The 25421-nt window shown below is 44.6% G+C and overlaps 1 protein-coding gene across 22 annotated transcripts in view; it reads right to left on the bottom strand.

Annotated features, from left to right (window-relative positions):
* The window catches only part of USP19 (ubiquitin specific peptidase 19), a 46044-nt gene extending 21075 nt beyond the window's left edge, over positions 1 to 24969 (bottom strand). For 3 of the 22 annotated variants that reach the window (XM_083600393.1, XM_083600394.1, XM_083600404.1), the window contains exons 1-7: positions 24474 to 24752; positions 19254 to 19530; positions 13304 to 13360; positions 11734 to 11862; positions 9893 to 10026; positions 8151 to 8519; positions 5120 to 5372 (exon numbers count right to left, since the gene is read on the bottom strand). In XM_083600393.1, coding sequence (XP_083456519.1) covers positions 5120 to 5372; positions 8151 to 8519; positions 9893 to 10026; positions 11734 to 11862; positions 13304 to 13360; positions 19254 to 19395 — 1084 coding nt within the window. In that variant the 5' untranslated portion in view covers positions 19396 to 19530; positions 24474 to 24752. Of the gene's footprint in view, positions 1 to 5119; positions 5373 to 8150; positions 8520 to 9892; positions 10027 to 11733; positions 11863 to 13303; positions 13361 to 19253; positions 19531 to 23524; positions 23686 to 24006; positions 24363 to 24473 lie in introns of those variants that run through there. The other 19 variants (XM_083600395.1, XM_083600396.1, XM_083600407.1 and 16 more) reach the window with 15 other exon arrangements.
* Positions 24970 to 25421: the final 452 nt, after the last annotated feature.

Below are 25421 nucleotides of genomic sequence, written 5' to 3'. Positions count from 1 at the left end.
TTGAATAGCGTCTCTGCACCCTCCTCAGGAACAGCAAGCCAGAGAAATGTGACAAGGGAGCGAGAGAGCCCAGCATGTGACCTAAATTCTCAAATAGGGTTTGTCTCTTGGGGTCAGGTAGGAGGAGTTGGAAATAGATCAACCAGACATTAGTCTGCAGAATGCACTGGAGCAGCGTGCACTTGAAACGTTAAAATTCAGCGTCCAAAAATTAAATTACATGACTTATACACCTTATGCAAATTTGCATAAATTGTTTAGGCTTCTGCCAATCACAAAGAGCAGCAAAGAGCTATGCAGAGCACAAGACCCACATCTCCCTTGCCATTGCGAACAATTACACTGTTCCACTCCTCTATCAATTTCTGAGACGTGGAAACCATTGGAAATAGAAGTACTAGAATTTAAATCAGAAATTAGGATAAAGCGTACGCTAGTTAAATATTGAAATGACCCTTAAGTTTTTGTCTTGGAATGTGAACGGTCTTAACGAAAAGTCTAAGAGAAATAAATTTGAGAAAATTGTAAAGAAAAAAAATATTGATGTGATTTGTTGCCAAGAAACACATGTCGCCAAAAAACACAAACATATTTTAATAAATAAAAAGTTGGGAACAGAGTTTATCAATTCAGATTCTAAGAAAAAAAAGAGGGGTAGTAATTTATGTGAAGGAGAAATTAGAACCTAAATTAGTATGCAAGGACGAGGAAGGAAGAATCCTAGGAATTAACTATCCTACAAATTAACTATCAGGGAGAAAAACTCAATGTGGTAACGGTCTATGCGGCAAATACAAACAAAATGGAGTTTTTTAAGAAATTGGAACAAGCTTTACTGGATCTAGAAAATAATAAATTGGTTCTACTTGGAGATCTAAATGGAGTGCCTACACCAGAATTAGACAGAAGCTCGAAAAGGAAGAACTTAAATCAAGGGAAACTTCCAAGATCGTTTAATGACCTCGAGGAAAATTTAGATTTAATAGACATATGGAGACATAAAAACCCCATGACAAAACAATTCACCCACTTTTCAGAGCCACATCAGAGTTGGAGCAGGCTGGATCAGATTTGGATATCAAGAGAATTAACAATAAGAGTGTCGAAATGTGAGATACAACCCAGAACACTATCTGATCATAGTTCAATAATGTTACATTTAAAATGGGAGACCCAGGGTATGTACAGATGGAGAATGAACGACTATTTATTTGAAAAAGAGGAAGTGATTGAAAAGGCTAAAACCACCTTGAAAGACTACTTTGATTTAAACATCAATAAAGAAACAAATATGGATATAGTCTGGGATGCCAGTAAGGCAGTGCTAAGAGGTTTTTTGATACAACAAAATAGTTATAGAAAAAAGGTGAGAGAACAAAAAAAAGAAGAGTTAATTACCCAACTAAGAGAATGTGAAAAGAACCTGATAGAGAAACCGAATGATGAAAGTAATAAGCAACTGTATAAGATGTTACAAACACAATACTCAATATTAATAAATCAAGAGGTAGAATGGGGAATTAAGTTAATGAAACAAAAATTCTTCGAGTCTGCAAATAAAACTGGAAAATTCCTGGCGTGGCAATTAAGAAAAAGGAGAAAACAAAATGTGATCAATAAAGTAAAAGTAGAAGAACAAGTCTTGGAGGATCCTAATGAAATAAAAAAGAGCTTCCTTAAATTCTATGAAAATCTATATAAAAGAGAAGAAGAAGACGTAATAGAAATAGGAAAATATCTAGAAGAAAACAGAATCAACAGTATATCGGAGGAGGAAAGAAGTCTATTAAATAAACCCATAAAAGTAGAGGAAATTCAGGAGGCGATAAAGAAGATGAAACTGGGGAAAGCCCCGGGGCCAGATGGCTTATCGGCCAAGTATTACAAAGTCCTAGAAGAACTTTTAACACCGGTGCTTTGTGAAGTAATGAATGAGATTTTAAGAGGAGGAAGAATACCAGCGTCCTGGAAAGAAGCATACATCACGCTAATACCGAAACCTGACTCGGATAAACTTAATATTAAGAACTACAGACCGATTTCATTATTAAATAATGATTATAAGATCTTTGCAGATGTAATGGCGAGTCGACTTAAAAAGTGCTTAGCCAATCTCATTCATAATGATCAAGCTGGTTTTTTACCTAATAGGCAAATAAAAGACAACATAAGACATATAATAAACCTTATTGAATACCTAGAATGCAAAAATGAAATTCCCGCGGTATTAATGTTCATTGACGCCGAAAAGGCTTTTGACAATGTATCCTGGCGTTTTCTAATAAAATGTTTGGAAATGACAGGGATAGAGGGCACATTCCTGGAAGGAATAAAAGCAATTTATTCACAACAAAGTGCTAAATTAATTATTAATAACAACTTAACAGAATCCTTTGAAATTTCAAAGGGTACAAGACAGGGGTGCCCTCTGTCACCTCTTTTGTTTATTATGGTGTTAGAAATAATTACAAATAAGATAAGGAAAACTTCAGAGATACGCGGAATAAGAATTGGAGTGAAAGAATATAAATTGAAAGCATATGCCGATGATCTTACGTTGTCGCTGGAGGACCCCAAAAAAAGTGTCGGTAAAGTGTTAGATTTGCTAGAAGAATTTGGAAAGTTATCCGGCTTTAAATTAAATAGAACAAAAACTAAAATGATAACTAAAAATATGAAAGAAGAGGTAAAAAACCATCTTGAATTACAGACTGGGATCAAAACAACTAAAAAAGTAAAATACCTTGGAATTTGGCTAACGATGAAGAATATAAATTTAATGGAAGACAACTACACAAACACATGGAAAGAAATAAGGAAGGACCTGGATATCTGGAACAGAATAAAACTCTCTTGGTCGGGAAGAATGGCGGCAATTAAGATGAGTTTATTACCGAAATTGCTGTTCTTATTTCAAAATATACCGATAATCAGGGGAACCTCAGTATTTAAAGATTGGCAGAAAGTACTCTCTAAATTTATTTGGCAAGGAAAAAGGCCAAGAATTAGATTCAAATTACTCACAGATCAAAGAGATAGGGGAGGATTTGTGGTTCCAAATTTGAAGCTGTATTATGAAGCCTCGTGCCTTTGCTGGGTTAAAGATTGGGTTGTCATCAAAAACACAGATCTGTTAGATTTAGAAGGATTCAATATAAGATTTGGTTGGCACGCTTATCTATGGCGTAATAAGGGAAAGGTCCACAAAGGATTTTCTAATCATATTATTAGAGGGCCACTGTTGGAAGTATGGGAGAGAAACAAAAAACTATTGGAAAAAAATACCCCTTGGTGGTTATCACCAATCGATATTTTAACAATAAAAAAAACAAACATTGAAGGAGAAAGATGGACCTATGAAGATTTGCTAGTAAAAACAGAAAATGGATGGAAGATTAGGCCATATGAAGAGATAAAGAATAAACTGACAGGTTGGATCCAATTTCACCAAATTAATGCTATGTGGACTGAAGATAAAAAGAATGGGATGAACGAAAAAAAATCCAGATTCCAGGTAGAAATATTAGAAAACAAATCAAAACTCCTATCAAAAATGTACAGCCAGTTGCTTGATTGGGACACCAAAGATGAAGAAATAAAGGAAGTAATGGTGAAATGGGCGATAGACTTTGGATACAACATAGAGTTTGATAAATGGAAGAAACTCTGGAATAAAGGTATGAAATTCTCGGCATGTACAACACTTAGAGAGAACATGGATAAAAGGATGTACAGGTGGTACATCACGCCTGTAAAATTAGAAAAAATGTACAAAACCGGAGACAAATCATGCTGGAAATGTAAGATTAAGGAAGGCAATTTTTATCACATGTGGTGGTCGTGTGAGGTAATTAGAAAGTTTTGGGAATCTATTTACAATGAACTAAAAAATATATTTAAATATACCTTCACAAAAAAACCCGAGGCCTTCCTTCTGGGGATAATTGGAGAAGAAATTAAAAAGGAAGATCAAACACTTTTCCAATATGCAACAGTGGCTGCTAGAACCCTAATAGCACAAAATTGGAAGACATCAAAAATCCCAACTATAAACGAGTGGCAATCTAAATTATTTGATTATATAGAATTGGCAAAAATGACACAGAAAATAAGAAACCAAAAAGGTACAAAGTTTAATAATGAATGGAATAAATTTATGACATATATTGAAACAGATGTAAAAAATCTAAAAATCACAGTAGGCTCGATGTAACGCTTGTGATGTAAAGAGTTTTAAGAAAATGAAACTGCAGATAGAAAACTTTTTGTAACACATTCCGAAACCGAGTTGAAGGGAAGTCAACTATTGTTGTGTGATTTAGTTATTTAATTACTGTAAGTTTAATTTGTTGGTGTCTTATGTTATGTAATGTTTTTCTTTTTTCTTTTTGCTGTTTTTTGTGTTTTGTTTGTCTTTTTTGTTGTTTTAATGTTTGGTGTGGTATAAGGAATTGAAACTAATAAAAATTTAAACAAACAAACAAAAAAAAGAATACTGTATTGTAATGTGGCAAGACAATAAAGCCATGGCTTAGATCCTGGAAAAAAAACAAAACAAAACAAAAAAAACACATTTCTGAGATTGGCTACACAATGCCCGGTGGACAGATCATATACCAAGCTGGATTACAAGTCCATCTAGGCTGGTACCGTCCACTGTGACCAACAGTAAATCTCAGGCAGAGGCATTCCCAGCCATGGTCTTTCTTGCTGCCTGAACAATTTCAAGCCTAGGCTAACACCTTGTTTTAAAAATAAATACAGAGCTTTTCAGGATGCTGAATTCTCCACCCAATTCTGATGTGGTGCTTCTTGTGAACAGCTCAAAACATAGCCCTTGTTGAATGCTACTGAAATTGCATATTTGTTATTGGGGGGAAATCAATAAAAATTACATATATATAATATATATATTATATACTTATATATAAACATAGCCCTTGTCCACAAACAGTTCTTGCCTAACAATAACAACAACAATTTTATTATTTATACTCTGCCCATCTGGCTAGATTTCCCCAGCCACTCTACAGAAGGTAGGTCCCGCTGCTACTTCACTGACCAATTCAAACTATTTCTTAAATGGGTGAGCATGCAGGAACCCCATCCCCTCCCTCACCATTAGCAACAGCCTCAAGGGCATCGCTGTCCTCGGACCAGCCTCTTTTCTCAGTGTCCCTGGATGGCGGAGAGGAGGAGAGGCCTTCGCTGAAGGCAGAAGCAACTTCTGGCCCCTGTGGAGTCTCAGAGGAACTGGCTGGCTGTGGAGCCCTCTTCTCTGGGCAGGGCCGAAGCTGGCAGGGCAGTGAGTCTGCAGAGACTGGAGGCAGCTGCGTTTCCACTGGCACCGACACCCTCTCCAAGTTGTCAGCCTGGCAATGTAGGGAGAAGAGAAGGCACAATCAGATGCAGCGATAGCCACTGCAAAGCATGTAACCCGAGGCATGCCACAGCGACCTTCTCCTATAAAATTATGTGACGTATGACTAATAGAAAAGAACAAAGATTGCAGCTGTAGTCCATGGCGCCTCTATGGGTGAATATCACCAGTGTGCAACAGGCACCTGAGGGGTGGACTGCAATTCTTAAGGGAGGTGCCAAGGACACCTTTGCAACATGCTAACACAAGATGCAGTTGAACTGGGAGACTCTTAATACCACCAAAAGCAGCAATGAGGCAAGTAGCATAGAAGAACTAAACAAATTCAAGGAAACGGACACTGCCTTTAGTGAAGACTACCCTTCCTAGGGCATAAAGGTAAAAGTACCCCTGACCATTAGGTCCAGTCGTGACCGACTCTGGGGTTGCGGTGCTCATCTCGCTTTATTGGCCGAGGGAGCCGCATACAGCTTCTGGGTCATGTGGTCAGCATGACTAAGGCGCTTCTGGAGAACCAAAGCAGCGCATGGAAGCGCCATTTACCTTCCTGCTGGAGCGGTACCTATTTATCTACTTGCACTTTGACGTGCTTTCAAACTGCTAGGTTGGCAGGAGCTGGGACAGAACAATGGGAGCCCACCCCGTCATGGGGATTCGAACCGCTGACCTTCTGATTGGCAAGCCCTAGGCTCTGTGGTTTCACCCACAGCGCCACCCGCGTCCCTTCCTAGGGCATAGCCATACCTTAACTCTCATTTGAATCCCGTCAGGTGTATAAAATAGTACCGTATTGGCCCGAATATAAGACACACCCACAAATAAGCCACACCTTTAAAATTGAAGGCTTATTTGTGGGTGTGGCCCGCCTCCTGGCTCTACCACCCTGAATGAGGGATGGGCAATGCCCGGTTCTGAGCGCACTGCACGCCTGCTTCTGACACTATTGCCTCCTGGCACTACCTCACCAAACCAGCGCTGGGGAGGCGTGGGAGTGACAGGCAGGCTGCGTGCCGTTGCCCCAAGCTGCTTCCGGGGGGGGGGGGAGCCGCGCCGCTTTGCCAGTGGCCTTCCCCATTCGTTCTCGGGAAGGCTTGGGAGTCGTGAGTGGGCGGCATGCTGTTGTCCCGCACTCCCGATGGCCCTCCTGGGCAGCTGTTTCAGCAGCAGTATCATAAGGTCACAAATATAAACCGCACTTTCAACTTTTCCAGATTGGAATTTGGAAAAAAAAAAGTGCTGCTTATATTCGGGCCAATACAGTAATTAGTAATATTAATAATAATAATAATAATAATAATAATAATAATAATAATATGATGCTAGGAATGAATGCATTTATTCATTTTCTGCCCTTTTGCTTCATTAAACACCTGGAAATGGCTTTCTGCACAGTAGGACGCAGTTCAGTACTCGTAACCATTGCTGCACCACAGCAAGGGAATACTGCATCTTAATCTAGTAACTGTAGCAATCAGAAGGGGTGAGAAAGAGAAAGCACCAGCTCAGTTTACCTACAGGCAAACTTGGTCATTTCAAGCCCCTTCAGCAACAGGACAAGTGAGCCTCTTGGGTGGAAAAGCTGTTAAAACTTGGAAGGCTCAAGAGAAACGGCTAAGGGAGCTGGGCATGTTTAGCCTGGAGAAGAGGAGGTTAAGGGGTGATATGATAGCCATGTTCAAATATATAAAAGGATGTCACATAGAGGAGGGAGAAAGGTTGTTTTCTGCTGCTCCAGAGAAGCGGACACGGAGCAATGGATCCAAACTACAAGAAAGAAGATTCCACCTAAACATTAGGAAGAACTTCCTGACAGTAAGAGCTGTTTGACAGTGGAATTTGCTGCCAAGGAGTGTGGTGGAGTCTCCTTCTTTGGAGGTCTTTAAGCAGAGGCTTGACAACCATATGTCAGGAGTGCTCTGATGGTGTTCCCTGCTTGGCAGGGGGTTGGACTCAATGGCCCTTGTGGTCTCTTCCAACTCTATGATTCTATGAAATCCCTGTTCTCAAAAGTGAGGACGACAGTAAGCCACAAAACTAGGAGCCAAGTGTTACGAACTCCATGGAGACCTCTTGGCAGGACTGATCTGAGGGGGAGGAAGAAGGGTTTGGAGCCTGACGCTGTAGAGGGGCCAAGCAGTCTTGAGAGTATTCAGCTGCATGGTTGGGAAGAGGTCCCTAGTGGTTTGCTAGGAAGAAGCACCACCCCAATGCCATTGGATGGCCCATCTGATTTGGCATCCACTCTGCTTTCAGCTAGTGCTTCCCTACTCCAGGGGGTGTGTCTGAACCTAGGTCGGACAGTTGAGCAGGCCGCACCGACCTGTTTTCCAGGGACACGGCATTGGCCACACAAACAGTGCCCACAAAGGAAGAGCCAAGGGGACGTATCACAAGTTGGCAAAACGCCTTAGCGTGTGCCCAGCCTTGTATCTTGGAGTTCTATGTTCTGAACTCCAGACATGTGTACCTGCATCTATGTTTAGACCATGCAGTGAATTTCAGAACAAGGCCTTTGGCAATAATCGAGGAAGAATTCCAGTCATGTGTCTACAAGTGGAAGCAAGGATGGCACACCTGCATTTCTGATGAGCATCCCAGAGTCTCCTGTCCGCAGGGACAGACCACAGAGCCAAGTCTGCCCTTTCTTGGACTGACAGTCATTTGATGGGAGAAAGGAGGCAGCCTGTTCCCTTTGTCATAGGGCTCAACAACAAAAAAGCAGCAGCTCCCAGCCCTGAGCCATGCACACCCCTCTCTCCCCGCTTCTCACCTTTAGGTCTGGCGGGGCATCGCCTTGGGCTCCCTTGTCATTTCTCGGGTTGCCGGCTTTCCCACTGAGTCCTGTGCTCCCCAAGCTGTTTCCTTCCTCCTCGGACAGGCTAGCTTTGACACCCACTGCCCTTTTGGCACTAGGGCCAGCTGGCAGTCCCGGACTGGCTGGGCTCTTCCCTCCTGCAGCCTCGTTCCTCCCAGAGCCTCGCTTTGGGTTGGAGGGCTCCCGTTTGCCCCTGGATGGCTCCGCTGTGCTGTCAGGCTGGGGCTCCTCAGGCACCTCCACCACAGAAGGGGATTTTTCCTTGCCATTCTCCTTACACGCAGGCCTCTTCGTCTGCTCCCTTGAGCCATCCTTGCAGCGTTTCTGGAACAATTTTTTTAAAGGCTAAAAATTACTATATTGAGTTAGGGAGAGGAGCAGGCTCCTTTCAGACTGAGCTGAATGGATGCAGCCAGACATACACTTGATCTGCTTTCTGCATGCTGGATCAATTCCGTTAATGGGGGGCTTGTAGTTGTTTGAGTTATTGGAAGCCTGCTGTGACATTTTTGAAAAGGCGATCTGAGGATAACATCCCTCAGATTTGAACAGAACAGGACACCACAGAGCAAATCCTGAGGTGGTGTCCTGAGCGTTGCCTGGTCCAACTGTATCAGATCAATTTCAATTATTGCAGCCCAATGATGGGGGCAGGGTGCTTGTAAGGGTTTGAGTGATCTGCTATTCTCTCCAACTTCCCTGTAATGGCTTATAAAAGCTAGACAAGGAGGAATGCATGGATGCATCTGTTGCCCTTAAGGAGGAGGTATACACTGCCACTTTAAGAGGAGCTCCTCAGTTCCTTAAGTATTGAATAGCTATTGCCCAGTTGAAAATATCCCCTTTGGGGGGCCAGTTGCTCAAAAGGGGTGGGGAGATTCAACTGCAGGCATGCTTGGGAGAAATGGGTTACCTAGAGCCATTTCGATCTGGTTTCAGGCCTGGGATTGGGACTGAAACAGCATTAGTCACCCTGGTTGTTAGAAAAGTGTTGAGGGTGCGGGTGCAACTCTGTTAAATTTTTCTTTACCGCTTGGTCTCTTTTGACCATGGCATTCTTTAGGACTGACTCCAAGGGTCAGGAGCTGGAGGCACTGTGTTGCAGTGGTTCCACTTCTACCTACAGAGGCATGTCCAGGGGGTGGCAATGAGGATCCCCTGCTTGATGCCACGGGAACGGACATGTGACTGTGGAACTCCCTGCCTCTGGATGCACACCTAGCCCCAGCTTTGCAGGTATTAAGAAGACACACCAAGGCACAAGGTTTTGGCCACACTTTTGGAAATGTCTGATTACTGTTAAGGATTTTACCAGCTGTTCTGTTTTAGTGATACATTATTTATGTATGTATCTTACTGTTGTATTATGAGGTAAGCCACCTAGAACCTTTGGTAAAGGGCAGGTAATAAACGTGTTTAGTGAGTAATAAAAATAATAATAAATGTGGCTCCTTTGCTTACAGGAAACAGATTTAGGCTGGCCATGGGTAACAGGTTGGGGACTGTTTGCCCAGAGTCACAGCAGCTGTTTCGGCTCCCTGGAGTGTATCACTGCCGAGCCAACCCTAAGATTACAACTCTAAGATTCTATGAAAAGGTAGTCCGGCTCTCATTCTACCTATCCTTGCTGGTTTCAGAAAAGGCTGAGCTACGGAACAAAACCCCACCTGCATGTTCAGAATAAGGCTGAATCTTACCAAAAGTGAAGCCCAAGTGTGCAACGGGATCTTCTTTTGTAGCACCAGCTGTAGGATATTGCCCTTCTTGTACTGAACTTTGCTGCAGGAGCTCTCAATCTCCGCAAATAACTGGCAGCTCCACTCACGGCCATCTAAGGGGGGGGGTTGGAGATACGGCACATACAACAGTCTTTCGGCTGCAGTTCACTCCCCACTCCCCCCGCCAAGAAGACAACAGAGAGGCAACAGCGAATAGTGCATTGAAGGCAGAAGGTCCTAGGTGCAACCTCTGACTTCTCTAGTGAATGCCCCTCAAGAGATCAGGAATAGCCTCTGTCCAAAACCTTGGGAAGCCACTGCTGGTCATCACAAGATAGTATTGGGCTAGATCAGGCATAGGCAAACTCGGCCCTCCAGCTGTTTTGGGTCTGCAATTCCCATCATCCCTGACCACTGGGGTTAGCTAGGGATGATGGGAGTTGTAGTCCCAAAACATCTGGAAGGCTGGAGTTTGCCTATGCCTGGGCTAGATGGTCTCATGTAGTGTAAGGCAACTTTGTATGTTCACAATGTTTTTGCCAAGCCACACTGGATGAAAACAGAAGCACACCTGTGCTGACTTAACCAGGATAGTGCTGCGCTAGTCTCAAGAGAAAAGGGTTTTTTGTGTGTGTTTGTTTGTTTAAAAAATATTTACAGTTCTACAACATTTTGCATTGGGGTGAATAATGTTTCACACAGTAATTTTTTAAAAAAGACTTATGTTGTACTACTTTTTTTTTTTTTTGCAAGGAATTGAAAAAGCAGGGCTGGGACTCATGCTCAAGCCTGAAGAAGCGAGCTGAGAGCCATAGAAAATAGCAAATAACTATGCCAAGTGAAATCTATTCCCTGAGCTAGCATCTCTTGACCCAGACTTTTACTGCTCGCTGTGTGTTGAGCCTTTACAAAACACACACAACAAAAATACTTAACAACATGTTTTTAGGCCTGTTTCTGCACCTCTGGGACATAAGATTTTTAAAAAAGAAAACACAAGTCTCGCAGGATCCTATACAAACTGCTGGTTCCAACAATAAATGCCACGTTTTGCTCTCCACTGCACAATCAGAACAACCTAAGTTTCCTGTTGAATCTTTATCTGCCACTTCTTGGGCCTCTGTGGGAAGAAAACTCATTCCCCTTAATTTGCTATCACAAACAGTTATTCCACTAAGAAGCCCTCAAGCTTGGGGGCTAGGGGTTTTAAAGACTGCGGCATTCAGTGCTGAAGCAGATGCTAAATGAAGCCCAAAGCGTTACAAAACAAAAACAAAAAAATCCCTAAACTGTTTCCCATTGACCCCACCCTGCAAAGAAGTAGTCCTTCTAGCCACATGCAGGGTTCCTTCCTCAGTTCCTCCATCATGAACTGCCCTGCAGGAAGGATACATTATTCTAGGCACCAGTTACCTTTACTCATCATCAAGCTATGAACCAGATAATGTTCCCCAAGAGAAGGACCCAATGTCCCTTCCTGGAGGTGCTCAAATGGTTCTCTTGGCAGATTGCTTGCTTGTTAACCTCAGGATTCCTCAAATGCCCAATTTTCAGTCACTCTTTACCCATAAACAGAGGCTATGGTCTTCTGACTCCTGGTAGGGCTGAAGCCTCAAGTCCCTGCATGTATAGACTAAGGACAAGTAGGCTGCTATTCTTGTTCATTGGTTCTTCCCCTCCCAGTTTGGAGTTTTGCTTTAAAGAGGGAAACTGCTGCTACTGTTCACCAAGAGCAAAAGAAAAGGAGCAAACAGAAAGAGAGAGAGATGCCCAGCCAACTAAGAGCTAGAGGAAAAAGAAAGAATGTCTGCATCACACACCTGGTAACTTGACAACACAACTGGTGTCTGTGAAAGATGTATCCACTTCCTCTCCCTTCAGGACTCCGCCACCCAAGTTCAGCTTCACAATGATTTCATGAGCATTCTGCTTCCAGTCCAGCAGCAGGTCTAGGAAACAAAAGGGTTAATGGAGATGTCAGTCTCTCACTTGCTGATCCAGAAGGGCAAAGTGCCAGAGTGACCTGTTAGCTCATGAATGTGAGAGTCCAGGACTTGAAGCAGAGTTAGTAACAGAGTGTAAGTTTGCAGCACTCCTACGGCATCATAACCAACACAGAAATCGTTGCCACGCAGGATGGCAGGAAGACAGCTATCAAAACTCTTCTTAAACAGGTCACATGAAAATGTGGAGAATATTCAACAGTGGCAACAAGCCATTGCAGCCAAAGGTACATTCTCAGTACTGAAAAACAGTGTGTTACAGCATTGTATTAGGAGCTGGTGGAATACAGTAACTTAAGCACAAGCTGTGAGTCAATTAAGCGGTTCACAGTTCACCTCAGCCACCTCACCGTGACCAGGTGGTCCTAGGTAAGCCATTATCTCTCAACCTCAGGTCTGTAGCACAGGAAAAAGCAATACTGGCTAACACTGTGCAGGACAGTTATGAGGATTATGGAAAACATGTATGTGAATCACTTTGAACGCTCTAAAGTGCTATATATAGTTCACGTACATGAGTATGAGATGCTGGAAACTAATGAGATGGATTATCATCAGTATGCCCCATTTGTAATCTGCCCTGACTGCAACCTACCCTATAGCAACTGTCAGTTATTATTTATTTATACCACTTTTAAACAAAAAGTTCTCAAGGTGGTTCACATAGGGAAAGGTGGCTTATAAATGAGTTTCAATAAAGTTGGCTCAGCAGGGATGGGCTTCCACACATAGGCCTTGACCTAAGGACCAGACTCCCTCCCCTTAGGCCTGATTATCCATGCTGGTTCTGGGTGTCTTGAGGAGCAACACCTTCCTTGGTGGAGAGTCTGTTCTATTCCAAGAATCCTCACTTGGGGCATGTTGTGAGATGCAGGTGCCCTCTTCCCTGGCGAATGTCCGTGGTGGTTCTCAGGATGACAGGGTCCTGAGCTGGCAGGTTCACTGGCATGACCCTGTCTGGCAATTCTTGAGCTCTCCTGCACTCCCCACTCAAAAGCGGAGAGGAATGTGGCTGAACACCCATCACTTCCATGGGAACAGAAAGACACAGACATGCTTGAGGCAGCAGTAGCTGATGCTCTCCTGTGACATAACTGCCATGCCCTCTGCTGGTGAAGGGCTGATCTTACCATGTGCTTCTCATGCCTCAAATGGGCCAGCGTCAAGGTCCTTACGGCAGTCAAGGTCCCCCTTCTTTTGTCACGCTACCTTGGCAGCTTGTTAGGCTGTTAGATTGACACAGCTTTGTTAAGATCGCTTGTTAAAGAAGCAACCCTCAGCCCTGAAAAGGAGTGGGGCAGCCACACAGTGCAGACAGGCGCATCAAGGATAAATAAGGTGGCTCAGCACTTTTCGCACCCTGAAGTCATGCACCCCTGCAACTTACCCTCCTCCGACTCCCTCTGCCAATTGGGCTCTACCAGCGCCAGGCCAGGGAAAGGCTCTAGTGATCAAAGAAACATAGAAGAGGTGTGTTGCTTTGCCATGAGCAGCTGCTCACTGCACCTGCACAAGGTACCTCTCTGCTGCTCCTCACTTTGGAATAGGTCCTCCACAGGTTAAAGCTTACTTCTTGTTTTTTAATCACCACAGTCCTGCTGCCTGGATAAGGAACTTGCACACAACCAAGAGGAAGGCAACGGCAGCAACACGCAGAGGAAGGTAACAAGCCAAATAAGGCTTATGGAATTGTCAATTGTTGTGGTTGCCTGGCCTGCAGCAACAGGTGCCATGTCGCCTCTTTGTCAATGCATGCAGGAAAGAGGTCTGTGTAACATTTGCACAGGGATTTGCAGGGTGGCATCCCCTGAAACCCTCCCCTTTGGCTCAGGTCAGGTCTTCACCTGCCCCACACCCGACGTGCTGTATGAAATCGGATGTAGCACAGGTGGGTGTGGGTTGACTGCAGTGGACCTGCGGACCAAATGGGGAGGTTTGGCAGGCCCAATTAGTTCTGTGGATCAGAGGTTCCCCACCCCAGCTCTCTACGGACAAATAGCAAGGCTTCCCTCACCAGCAATTGCTGCATTAGATTATTGAGAATCCCAGCTTTCACTTTCAAAAGGATATTCTGGGCTTCAAAACTGCAGGTATAAGCTTAAAGAAGTAAATGCATTTTCTACCAAAAAACAACCACCAACAACAGACCACCCCCTCTGGAACTCCACGGATTGGGTGCACCCACTCTCCCACCAGAAACTTCATAAAGGCCCCCGTTCCTTCCCCACAAGTCCCTTTCCTTATGTACTATTTTAATAGTTTGCAAATTAAAAAAATGCCTTATTATGAATCATAGAATCATAGAGTTGGAAGAGACCACAAGAGCCATCGAGTCCAACCCCCTGCCAAGCAGGAAACACCATCAGAGCACTCCTGACATATGGTTGTCAAGTCTCTGCTTAAAGACCTCCAAAGAAGGAGACTCCACCACACTCCTTGGCAGCAAATTCCACTGTGGTCTCGGCCTGACTCACTGTGGAGACTTCTTTCAAGACTAAACAATGTTGTTGGCCTAGATTCCACTGTCCTAATGATTTTATTCCAAGGACATGACCTTGAGAATTTAGTGCTTCAGGTTGTGTGGAATTTCGGAAGGTAAATGTGAAGTGCAACACGCCCATGATGTTTGGCAAATGATAAATACTCATGGGGAATAGTCCTAATTTTTAACCCTACAGAACCAGGGGAGAGGCTGACTGGAGGTGGGTCCTTCTGTCAAAGCATGAGCCTGTGACAAAGGGTACACATCTACAGAGGCAGAGTTTAGACAGTTTAGCCTCAGTGTGTGGAAATTTCCTGGCAATTTCAGCAATCCAGGAAAGTGGAAGTGGCGAAAACAGGGAAAGGTTCCTGGCTGACAACCAAATCTGCATAGCTGGAGAAGGCTTGAAACATGAGAGGGAGGTTGCTAAGTAAGTGGGGAAGATAGATGAAAGTGCTTGATATATTGCCATATTTAAAGACAGGAAATTATTAGGCCTTTCTTCACAGCAAGTTGGCCATTGTGCCTTCCACCTTAAGTTCAGCCTTGATTCACTGAATTAGGCGTGCTAGGATTCTGTGCAGAGAGGAAAGGCATTTGGAGGCCAAAAAAGTCTGAACTCAGCCACTAAAGACAAACCCTCGCAGGTTTTATCATAGGAAGCTTTCTAAACTATGTCACTTTCTACAGAACTAATTTGCAGGTGGAGGTTAGAGTGGGAATAAGGGGCAAATATCACTGCAAAAAGCCACTGCTGGTGAAATAAATGTGCCAGCTTTCAAGCTCTTCAATTCTTCTGTTTGGTAATTTGCAATTGTATATTCTACCTTGTGAAAAATTAAGAAGAAGAAGAAGAGTTTGGATTTGATATCCTGCTTTATCACTACCCAAAGGAGTCTCAAAGCGGCTAACATTCTCCTTTCCCTTCCTCCCCCACAACAAACACTCTGTGAGGTGAGTGGGGCTGAGAGACTTCAAAGAAGTGTGACTAGCCCAAGGTCACCCAGCAGCTGCATGTGGAGGAGCGGGGACGCGAACCTGGTTCCCCAGATTACGAGACTACCGCTCTTAACCACTACACCACACTGGCTCTTAAGAGTCTGCTGTGCATGCTTCAACACAAGTTGGCTCAATGAAGGATTTCATGGCACCAAATATATTTTTCACACTCATCCAAAACCAGAATTGGTACTATTATCTATATTCTAAATACTTAATTTTTAATCACTTATCATGAAAAATGAACACTTTAGCTTGTTTCTTTATGGAAGAGAGAGCTACATATAAACAGCGATGCAAGCCGAACTAATGGAAGTCACTAAACCAGCCTAAGCTGGCTGAACATCCAATTGCCGTAATAACCCAGTAAGAAGATTTACAGCAAGAGGAGTTGATGAATCACTGCTATGAGTTCTAATCTGCTCGTCCCCTAACTGAACTTATTATTAGAACAGTGGTGCTGTAAGGTAGCTTTTATCTAGACCAAAGAAAGGCAACTGTTAGCCTCAAGACCTGTTCTTTCCACCACAGAAGGACAATAATTAGCAGCAGTAATAAGTTGGTGCGCTGCATGTTGCACCATGAGAGATAAGAGAATAATGTCAGACACAACCAACGACAATTAGTGGCAAGCTGCCTCTCCTTTAAGGGAGAGCCTCCTCAAAAACAGCACCTCCAAGTATCACCAGCAGTATTACTTGAAATGTAACTGTTGTACATCCGATGACAATTATTCCCTAACTAAATTTACTGATACAGATAGGTAGCCGTGTTGGTCTGCCATAGTCAAAACAAAACAAAAAAAATTTCTTTCCAGTAGCACCTTAAAGACCAACTAAGTTAGTTCTTGGTATGAGCTTGGTATGAGCTTTCGTGTGCATGTATCTGAAGAAGTGTGCATGCACACGAAAGCTCATACCAAGAACTAATTTAGTTGGTCTTTAAGATGCTACTGGAAAGAATTTTTTTTGTTGTTTAAATTTACTGAAATTGTGTACATCAAGGGTAGGCAAACTAAGGCCCGGGGGCCGGATTCAGCCCAATCGCATTCTAAATCCGACCTGCAGAGAGTCTGGGAATCAGCGTGTTTTTAAATGAGTAGAATGTGTCTTTTTATTTTAAATGCATCTCTGGGTTATTTGTGGGGCATAGGAATTCGTTCATCCCCCCCCAATATAGTCCAGCCACCCACAAGGTCTGACGGACAGCGGACCGGCCCCCTGCTGAAAAAGTTTGCTGACCCCTGGTGTACATGGTACACCTGTCCATGATCACAAGGATAGGAACAAAGATGGAGCGGGGCGGGGAGAGAGAGTCCTTTCTCTTATAAATATTTGGAGAGAGTGGAGGAGATAGTGAACGGAAAGGTGTGTACTTGTTTTGCAAGCTGCTAGTGTCCAAGACTTCCACAATTTGCAAAACATTTGGGTATGCAAGAGAGCATTAAGCAAGAAAAACAGTCCTTAAGGCTGCAACTTTGCATTGAGCTCAGGGCACAGAAGCAGGCAGCTGGTTTTGGAACAGCGCATGGCAAATCCTGAGTCATATTATATCCTTCAAAAGAAACTGCCTTGAGCAACACTGTTAAGAGCTTGACTTTCTCTCTCTGCATTGGCTCCCTGCCCCTTTCTAGCTTAATTTATAGCAGCTGACCATAACACAAGGCTCTTCATCGTTCCTTCTCCTTCGTCTCCCAGACATACGCATCTTTTACGCATCATCTTTAATCTGTGCTCCCTTCATCTACTGACACCACAAGTGGGCAACTAGAGATGTTGATTTCCCATAAAATTTTGAACTGGAAACCTCAGATTTGCATAAGGTGATTTTGCATCAGAAATTATTCTGATCCCCTAGAGAGTGATTCAATCTAGCATGTTTATTTGTATTTAGTAAACAAAATATATCCATTTTTTTGTCCCAATGAAAAAGTATTGAACCTAAATTAATTGGATGTGGAAATTGAAGCACTTAACATGCTTTACATGTATATTGTGTAGAAAACACAGATTTTAAAATTGGAGTATTTCTTTAAAAAATAAAGCCATTAGCAGGCACACTTCCCTTATGTTGTTTAAATTTAAGAAAAAACAAAGATACTGAAAACTGTTGACTCACAACACAGCCTAGCAACCCGAACAACTGAGCATGATATGCTGACTTGCATCGTTTGCTAGGGATAATGTCCCAAAAAACATAAAAGTACAATTTAAAAACTGTCAAGCTTGGCTAATATTGCCTTTGAAATTGGCACCCATACATTGTTGGTAATGAACTTATGAAATGGATACTTTCCCATAGAAAAAACAAGCAATGGAAAATTTTTGCTTTCGAAAAAAAATTCCACCTCACATTGCTGTGAGCAACTTGCAAGTTGCTTAGACGCCTTACAAGCTGGATTCACACTCATTTCAGCACACCAATCAAATTTGGCAGGCTGCACAGAGCATGATTTGCATGAGAAAGGTGCACTGGGATGGCTCTCTAGGCATGCCTTCTCCCTCATTGCAGCTGTGCTCCCTCAGTCCACCAAACAGATTGTCAGCCCCTGTCAGCTGGGGTGTAGGGAGTGGCCCAATGGAATCACTGCCCACAACATGCCTGTCCCTCCCCCACCCCCAGCAGCTGATTGCTGTTGGTAAAAGCCGAAGAGCTTTTCCTGGACACAAGGAATGGGAGAACCACAATGGCATCACTGTGATCCTCTAGCTTGCCTCCTTTGGAGCTCTGTGTGCATTTGCGTGTGTGCATGTGAAAGTGTATGCCCCCTCATCCACTGCCCATCCCCCAAGAATTATTATTATTTGCTTGTCTGTACCCCACCCATCTGACTGGGTTGCCCCAAATGTAGCTGTTGGAAGCAAACAGTTTGCCTACTCCTGATTTACACCCGTCTCTCTTGTGCTGTGATCCTTTCTATACCTGGAGCAATTTTCCCTTCTGCATTTGCCAAACCCACTGAGCCCACCTTTTAGAGCTCTCTTCCATTCTCACCTTTTCAGGAAGGTCTTTCTTGGACAATATCAACACGCATACACCACACCTCCATGCCATCTGTTTGCTCTGCTTCCATATTTAGTGCAGCCTATTATACTTGGGCTGTATATTCAAAAATCACACAACATGGAACACTTTGTCCTTCTCACTTCTTTAAGCAACTCTTAAAATTATGCTTGTTATGAGTGGTTGAAGGGTGACTTAATTCCCTCAATGTGAGTTGTAGGTAGAGTGGGGATTCAAATTTATTACAACCATGGCCATGACATCCACAACACACCTTTAAAGCACATTCTTCCCCCAAGGAATCCTGGGAACTGTACTTACCCCGTACAGAGCTATAACTACTACTACTATTACTACTAACTTAATTAAATTTGTATACCTTCCACTACCCTTAATAAATAATAGTTCCCATGATTATTTGGGGAAAGTCATGTGTTTTAAATGTATGGTGTGGGTGTGACTTTGGCAACTGGCAGATGGCAATTACTACTAATTAACTGATCGAGAGTAAAGTTATGGTCTTGCGAGCATAATTTGACTGTAAACATTTTGCATAGAGACAGCTGGGTTCTGTGTAGCACTTTCTGGAAAGTTTTGCATACTTTGTGCACTGAACAAAAAGTATGTAACAGTGATATAGAGGAACTTTACAAGTATTTTTCCAGCCCTGGTCCCTAGGTGTCCCGAGTCCTTTTGAGCCTTAACTCAAGGTACTCCCTCCATTTGCTCTACAGTAATCAGCCTGATGCACGTAGTTTTCAACCTTTCAATTGATCCAGCATACTTATACAAACATAGTATTTATACTGGATTTAAACGTAGAGTACTAGGTACCTATAGCACAAAACCATACCTTTCTTTGAGTCACTGCCAACTGGTCTCTCGCCTTCCTTATTCTCCTGATTGGCTCGGTCCTTCTGCTTCTTCTTACTGGTTGCATCTTCCACGCCCCGTGCTGCTCTTCTCTGGCCAGGGATGCTGGCACTGTTGGACATTTTCAGCCGTTTGGATGAGACAAACGGCCCGCCGGGGTCGGTGACAGAGTCTGGGTCAGGGGTGCGACGTTTTCTTCCCGAGCCAGCTATCTTGGCGATTCTTTGTGGTCAATCTCTCTGGCAAGGAACAAATGCCTGGGGGGGGCACATGGAGGAACACAATGGGTAAGGGTGGTAGCAGAGGAACGGCAAATACCTGTGCTGTCAGAAGCCTTATTGAAGTGCTGTGTGTGTGTGTGTGTACACACAGACACACACACACACATAAGACAGGGAAAGCCAGTACAAATGTCTTTGCTTTGAAAATTGAATACAGTACTACTGATCGGAATGGGAATCACTGCCCATTCAACGCACGGTCTTATCTACACGCATTTTGAGATGAGGATTTTATTTTACATTGCATGACCACAGTCAAAATGTACAGGCAATATTTCTGTAAGACAAAAAGTCATCCTGGTGAGGATCTAGTTCTACCAGAACAAATGGGTGGCTCAGTAGTCTGTCAAAGCCAGAGTGCTGTTATCTGATCCCTTTCCATTACTGGGTGCAATAGAAACAGCTGAGCACAAGACTGTTGATTTCCATGCGGGTTGTTGCTGCTTCAGAAACGATTATGATTCTCTGAATGGGCGCAAAAGCCAGCAAAATTTCCTTTTAAGTTACGGAATTCCTGGGGCTTTCCAAAATCTACCAACACCCCTCCATTTGCTTGTCCATTTGAGTGCCTTGCATCTAAGAGGCCAGTTACAACTTAAATATTCATCATATCGTTACAGCAATACAGTAAAAGCAGCTCTCTGAAGAGGTAATCAGAGACACCCCTGCTTGTTACTGCCAGCCAGGCTGAGCAATACAGGCTCCCCACAACACTCCATGCAGCTACTGGCCAATTCCCTTTCCTGCTAGCCTGCCTGCCACTATCAGGTTAGCCAGCTCAGAGACCTAAGCTGTCAAATACCAGTTTCACTCTCCAGCACCTCCCATGAACAAACAGGAAAAGCTTAGGCCAGGGGTCAGCAAACTTTTTCAGCAGGGGGCCGGTCCACTGTCCCTCAGACCTTGTGGGGGGCTGGACTATATTTTTTGGGGGGGGGGGAATGAACAAATTCCTATGCCCCACAAATAACCCAGAGATGCATTTTAAATAAAAAGACACATTCTACTCATGTAAAAACAGGCCGATTCCCGGACCGACCGTGGGCCAGATTTAGAAGGCTATTGGGCCGGATCTGGCCCCCAGGCCTTAGTTTGCCTACCCCTGGCTTAGGCTGTCAGAAGGAAACCAAAACTGAATGCTTTACTTTTTCAGATTCATCACCTGTCAATTCAGTTATAGAGAACCTTAATATGGTCTTCCCCACTTACTGCCTCCTGGGCACAGCACAGTGAAAGTGAAGCCTAGGAACTCTTACTTGGAAATACCACCTAGTTCAAGAAGTTAAATTTCAAGGATAACTGCCTGCACAAAGGCCAGATTATGTATGTACCTCAAGAGAAGCATGACCTGAGCATCAAATATGATATAGACCAGACAGGACTTTCCTTGCAAGAAGCACACAAATTCCCACCCAGGAAACAACATTTTTGAAGACGTAACCAGGCAATTACTTCAAATACCCTGGAGCACAAAGGGACAACAAATAGTCCACAACTGGCAGCCTTTATACGCAACACCAGGTCCCCTGGATCTCCAATGAGCTCACCGAGCCACTACTTTGCCCTTCCGTCACCAGTATAATCATGCTATATTTTGTTGCTCCTGGTGAGCTTAGTCCCCACCATTCACGGGCCTCAGCAAATTGGATTACACTCTGAATGTGAAGTATTACTAGGAAACATAGCAGTCAGGACTGAGGTATGCAGTAACAGTGACAGTCCCAAGTGGCAGACCTTAGAGATGGGTAGGAACATGGACACCTCCAGATTTAGGGGGCCCTGGGCAAAGTGGTCCGCTGGTGGCACTCCTCCTCCATGGATGGGTCTGCTTGATCTACAACTGAGTTGCTGGATCTAGAGACCATTTTGATTTCCTCTAACATCCCCAATTCTGGTCAGTGTGAGAAATTAAAATAGCCTCTAGACCCAGCTGCCCAAATAAGCCAGTGTGTGTGTGTGTGTTTGTGTGTTTAAAGGAGGGTCCAGGGCACACATCAATGTACGCCTGGCAAATGGCCCAAGACACCAGGTGAATACTGGCACACAACCTAGATGGAAATCTACTACTCCAAAACTTTTCTACCAATTACAGAAGACCCCGCCATACTCAAAGAGTTTGCCTTTCCATGTGTTTTCTGCCAGACAGTATACTACTGCCCATGATTAACCTTATATAAACTTTATATAAAAATATAGGCTCATAGCCTTTCAGAAATGCTTGAGAATTTCAAAGCGCTCTTCCTCACTAAGAATTCTAAACTATCAACTCTAAGCCCAATTAAATCCTACCAATAGCCAAGTATGAACAAGACGGAACACTCCATGAGCCAGAGCTCCTTTCCTATTAAACTTAAAGACACCCCAACCACTCCCAGCCAGGAGTCCATGACTCAGGTGTAAGCCTGAGATAAAATAATAGCCTCTAAGGCAGGAGCTATGATGAAGGAGAATAGAAGTGTGAAAAGCTCTCCAAGTCTGAGCAACAAAGGGCACTACATGCCACAGCTAGGCACATCCCAAACTGCCTTCCTGAAAACACACTGCACAGGGCTGCATCACTACAAAAGGAACCAATAACTAGCATCTGGCTCTTAAATGTGACTGCTGATCTGTTCTGAATGTACGGAACAGCAACTGCTTTGAAATGGGTGGAGAGGAAAGAAGGCCTGGAGTTTCATCCAGGATTTATCTCTTCTACTGGGAGAGCCAGTCATCAGCAAGCACAGGACATTCTAACCTGTAGAAGCTACACCCATGGGATCCAGTTGTTACAAAGTCAGTGCAGCTGGATCCTGGTTTCCACCCCGCACATAGTCTTTAGACCAGTGGTTCCCAAACTCTTTGCCCCCCCCCCCCGCCAAAGAGAGTATTCAAAAATTGCTGAGATTCCTGGCAGACCACTGTTAAAAGTCCAAATTGCCAGCCATCACTACATCTTGTGGTGGCAAGTTCCAGTGAATAATTCTTCCTGCTCAGAAACGTCCAACTTCTGGAATACACTAGAACATAACCAATAAACTCCCATTTCATCTTCAAAAAAACTCTTCCACACCCATTTCCTTCTCCACATAAAATCATGTTTACATAATATGAAAATCTTTTGCAGTTAAGCCTGCCACAAAGCAGGACTGCCCCATAGATTCAGACCACAGTGCCTAGACTGTGAACAAAGCTCAGCTACTGAGTCTTTCAAAAGCAAATTTTATTAGGAACAAACAGCACTATTCACACACACACACACACACACACACACACCAGAAACAAATTTGGAAAGCAGCAAAGAAGGAACTGCAGAAGAACAAGCCTTCTTAACTGACCCATCCCCAAAGCAGTAGAACAAAATCTAGAGCCTTCATAAATATATCCCATGCTGCCTAAAAACAAGGATGGTCATATATGTTGATTTTGTATTCTTTCCATTCCTAATGTTTCCAACCTTAAATAAATTTATCCACATTACCATATCCATTTGCTTTTTTATTTATTTTAAAAAATCTTCATGAAAATTCATCAGCATTTTGATTCAAATTTCTCATGTTTGTTCGCAATTTTGCTCAGATCAGTGGCAGATAAAACATTTTTACAGCCCACGGAAAAAAGGATTTCTCAAGGCCCATGTTGACCCATAGAAGGCTAGATTCAGGTAGGTAGCCGTGTTGGTCTGACACAGAAGGCTAGATTGCTTTACAGTTTTGTTGTATTTTTATTCTAGTCTTCAGCCAAAAAGGCTCACAGAGTACTTTACAAATATCAATGAGAAGATGGCTCCTGCTCTCAGTCTCAATCTAGCAGATGTAAAGTGTTTTAAGCACTCAGAAAATACATTAAACACCTATTAATTGCTCCTACATGGTTAACTTTGGCACCAATAAACCTTGTATTTATGATGGTACCCCCCCCCCAAAAAAAAACCCCTGAAAGGGCTAATGTACTCCTAAAATAACTATCTTTTTTGAGCCCCTAAGCTCACCAGCTGAGGTTGAGGTCTCATCTAAGTTGTCGTGGCACAGTTGGTTGCTATAACATTGCCTCTGGGCATCTGGTTGGCTGCGAGAGCTGTTCATCTCATGACACCAGCAACAAAGCAGCTACGCTATTTTCACTGCACTGACCTAACCAAGCCACTTTCTTTCCCACACTTTCGGACCTCTCCTTACTTCTCGCCAGTTGGCACGAACCACATGCCGCAATAATCTCCACTGCCTGCTTCTAGGAGCCTTTATTTGGAAAGAAGAGCAAAGGCAACTCCTCGGGTTTTGTAGCGCGCAGCACTCCCCCCCCCCCCCGCCCAGCTTCTTTCACAGAGTCAGCCCATGGCCTAGAAAGCCATATCCTCCAGCCCCACAATACAATACACCCCTTATTCCCACGTGTCTGGAAAAGTCTCCTGGGTGGGTGGGGGCGCAACTTGCGCACTTGGGGACCCTGCCTAACCCAGGTGCCTCTGCCCACCTGCTTTTTGGCACCTGACAGCTTCCTACACGACAGGTTACACACACACACACAGCGCACCTGCAACAGCATGCAACGCACGGAAACAAGGCTGCAGCCAGGCCCAAGACCACGGGCCCTTTTTGCAGCCACTTCTTCGGTCCTTGCTGTAGGGGAACGACCATGAGGGGAAAAAGCGGGCCCACCTGCAGAGTGACAGCTCCTGGATCACACCTGAGGGAGGCCAAGGTGGGGGGGGTTCCCCGCGACCAAGAGACGCGACACGACCCAGTCCCACAACACACTTATAAACCCCCCCCTTACACACACACACACAAATACACGGATACACCCCCTGCCTCCTCAGTGACTCCCCCCCCTCCGCACCTCGACGGAGGCCCCTCCCCCTCCCTCAGGGCTCACCACTCCGCCCCCCCCAGCCGCCGCCGCCGCGCACCCTCCCGCTGACGGGCCCCGCCCTTGCGCACCTTCGCCCGCCGCCGCCGCCGCCGCCGCGGCTTCGCCTTCTCCGCCCCAACAGTCACTCGCCGGCACCCCTCCCCCACCCCGACCGCAGCACGCACGCACGCACGCGCGCGCGCGCACACACACGAAGGGCCGCGGCAGCGACTCTCCCCCACCCCCGCGGTTTGTTTTTGTTTCGAGCCGAAGTTCCGAGCTGCGTGGGGGTGGGGGTTGGGAAAGGGGAGAACTCAGGAGGAGCCAGGCCCGAGCTCTACGTGACGTACTTCCGGAAAGCCGGCGTCGCTCGGGGCCACGTGACGGCGACGAGGAGAAGGAGGCGGCGCGTGGGGCACGACAAGGCTGCTCGGGTGAAGAGGGAGGCGTGGGGAGAGAGAGAGAGAGAGAGAGAGAGAGAGAGAGAGAGAGAGAGAGAGAGAGAGCCGATAAATAAATAAATAAATAGGTGGGCGGCGTCACGTGGCGAGGGGGAAACGTTCTCTCGGCGCACGCGCGCTCTGGTGGAGCGGAGGAATCTGCCCCGGTTCGCGTGGCGTCACAGGACGAGCCCATGGCAACCGGGCTATAAGTAGACCGGTAGCAACGGCGGGGCCGTTAGGCGCTGCTGGGCGAGCTCTGGGCTGGCTAGTCCGGGGGTGAAGCGTGGGCATATGCGACAAACTCCGTTGTTTTCGAAGCTGCAGTCGTGTTTCATGTCAAATTTCATACTTCCACCCCTTGCTTTCTGATTTCAGCGCTTTGTAAAAGGGTTTTGTTTTCCTTCCTGCCTTAAGACGACTTTTCCTCAGTTGGCTTCGTCAGCAAGGCTGACATAAAAGCAAGGCTTCGCTGCATCCTCCCCCCATTGTTTTGGTCGGTTTTTTTCGCCTGGAGGAACAGACCTGAAACCGATTTTTTTGCATCCTGCCAGTGTTGATATTTGGGGCCATAACCCTTCCCCCCTTTTTTGTCTT

Source organism: Podarcis filfolensis, assembly GCF_964270895.1.
Source record: "Podarcis filfolensis genome assembly, chromosome: 2".
Classification (NCBI taxonomy): Eukaryota; Metazoa; Chordata; class Lepidosauria; order Squamata; family Lacertidae; genus Podarcis; species Podarcis filfolensis.
Note: the sequence above shows the minus strand (reverse complement) of the source record. Positions and strands in the feature narration are given on the sequence as shown.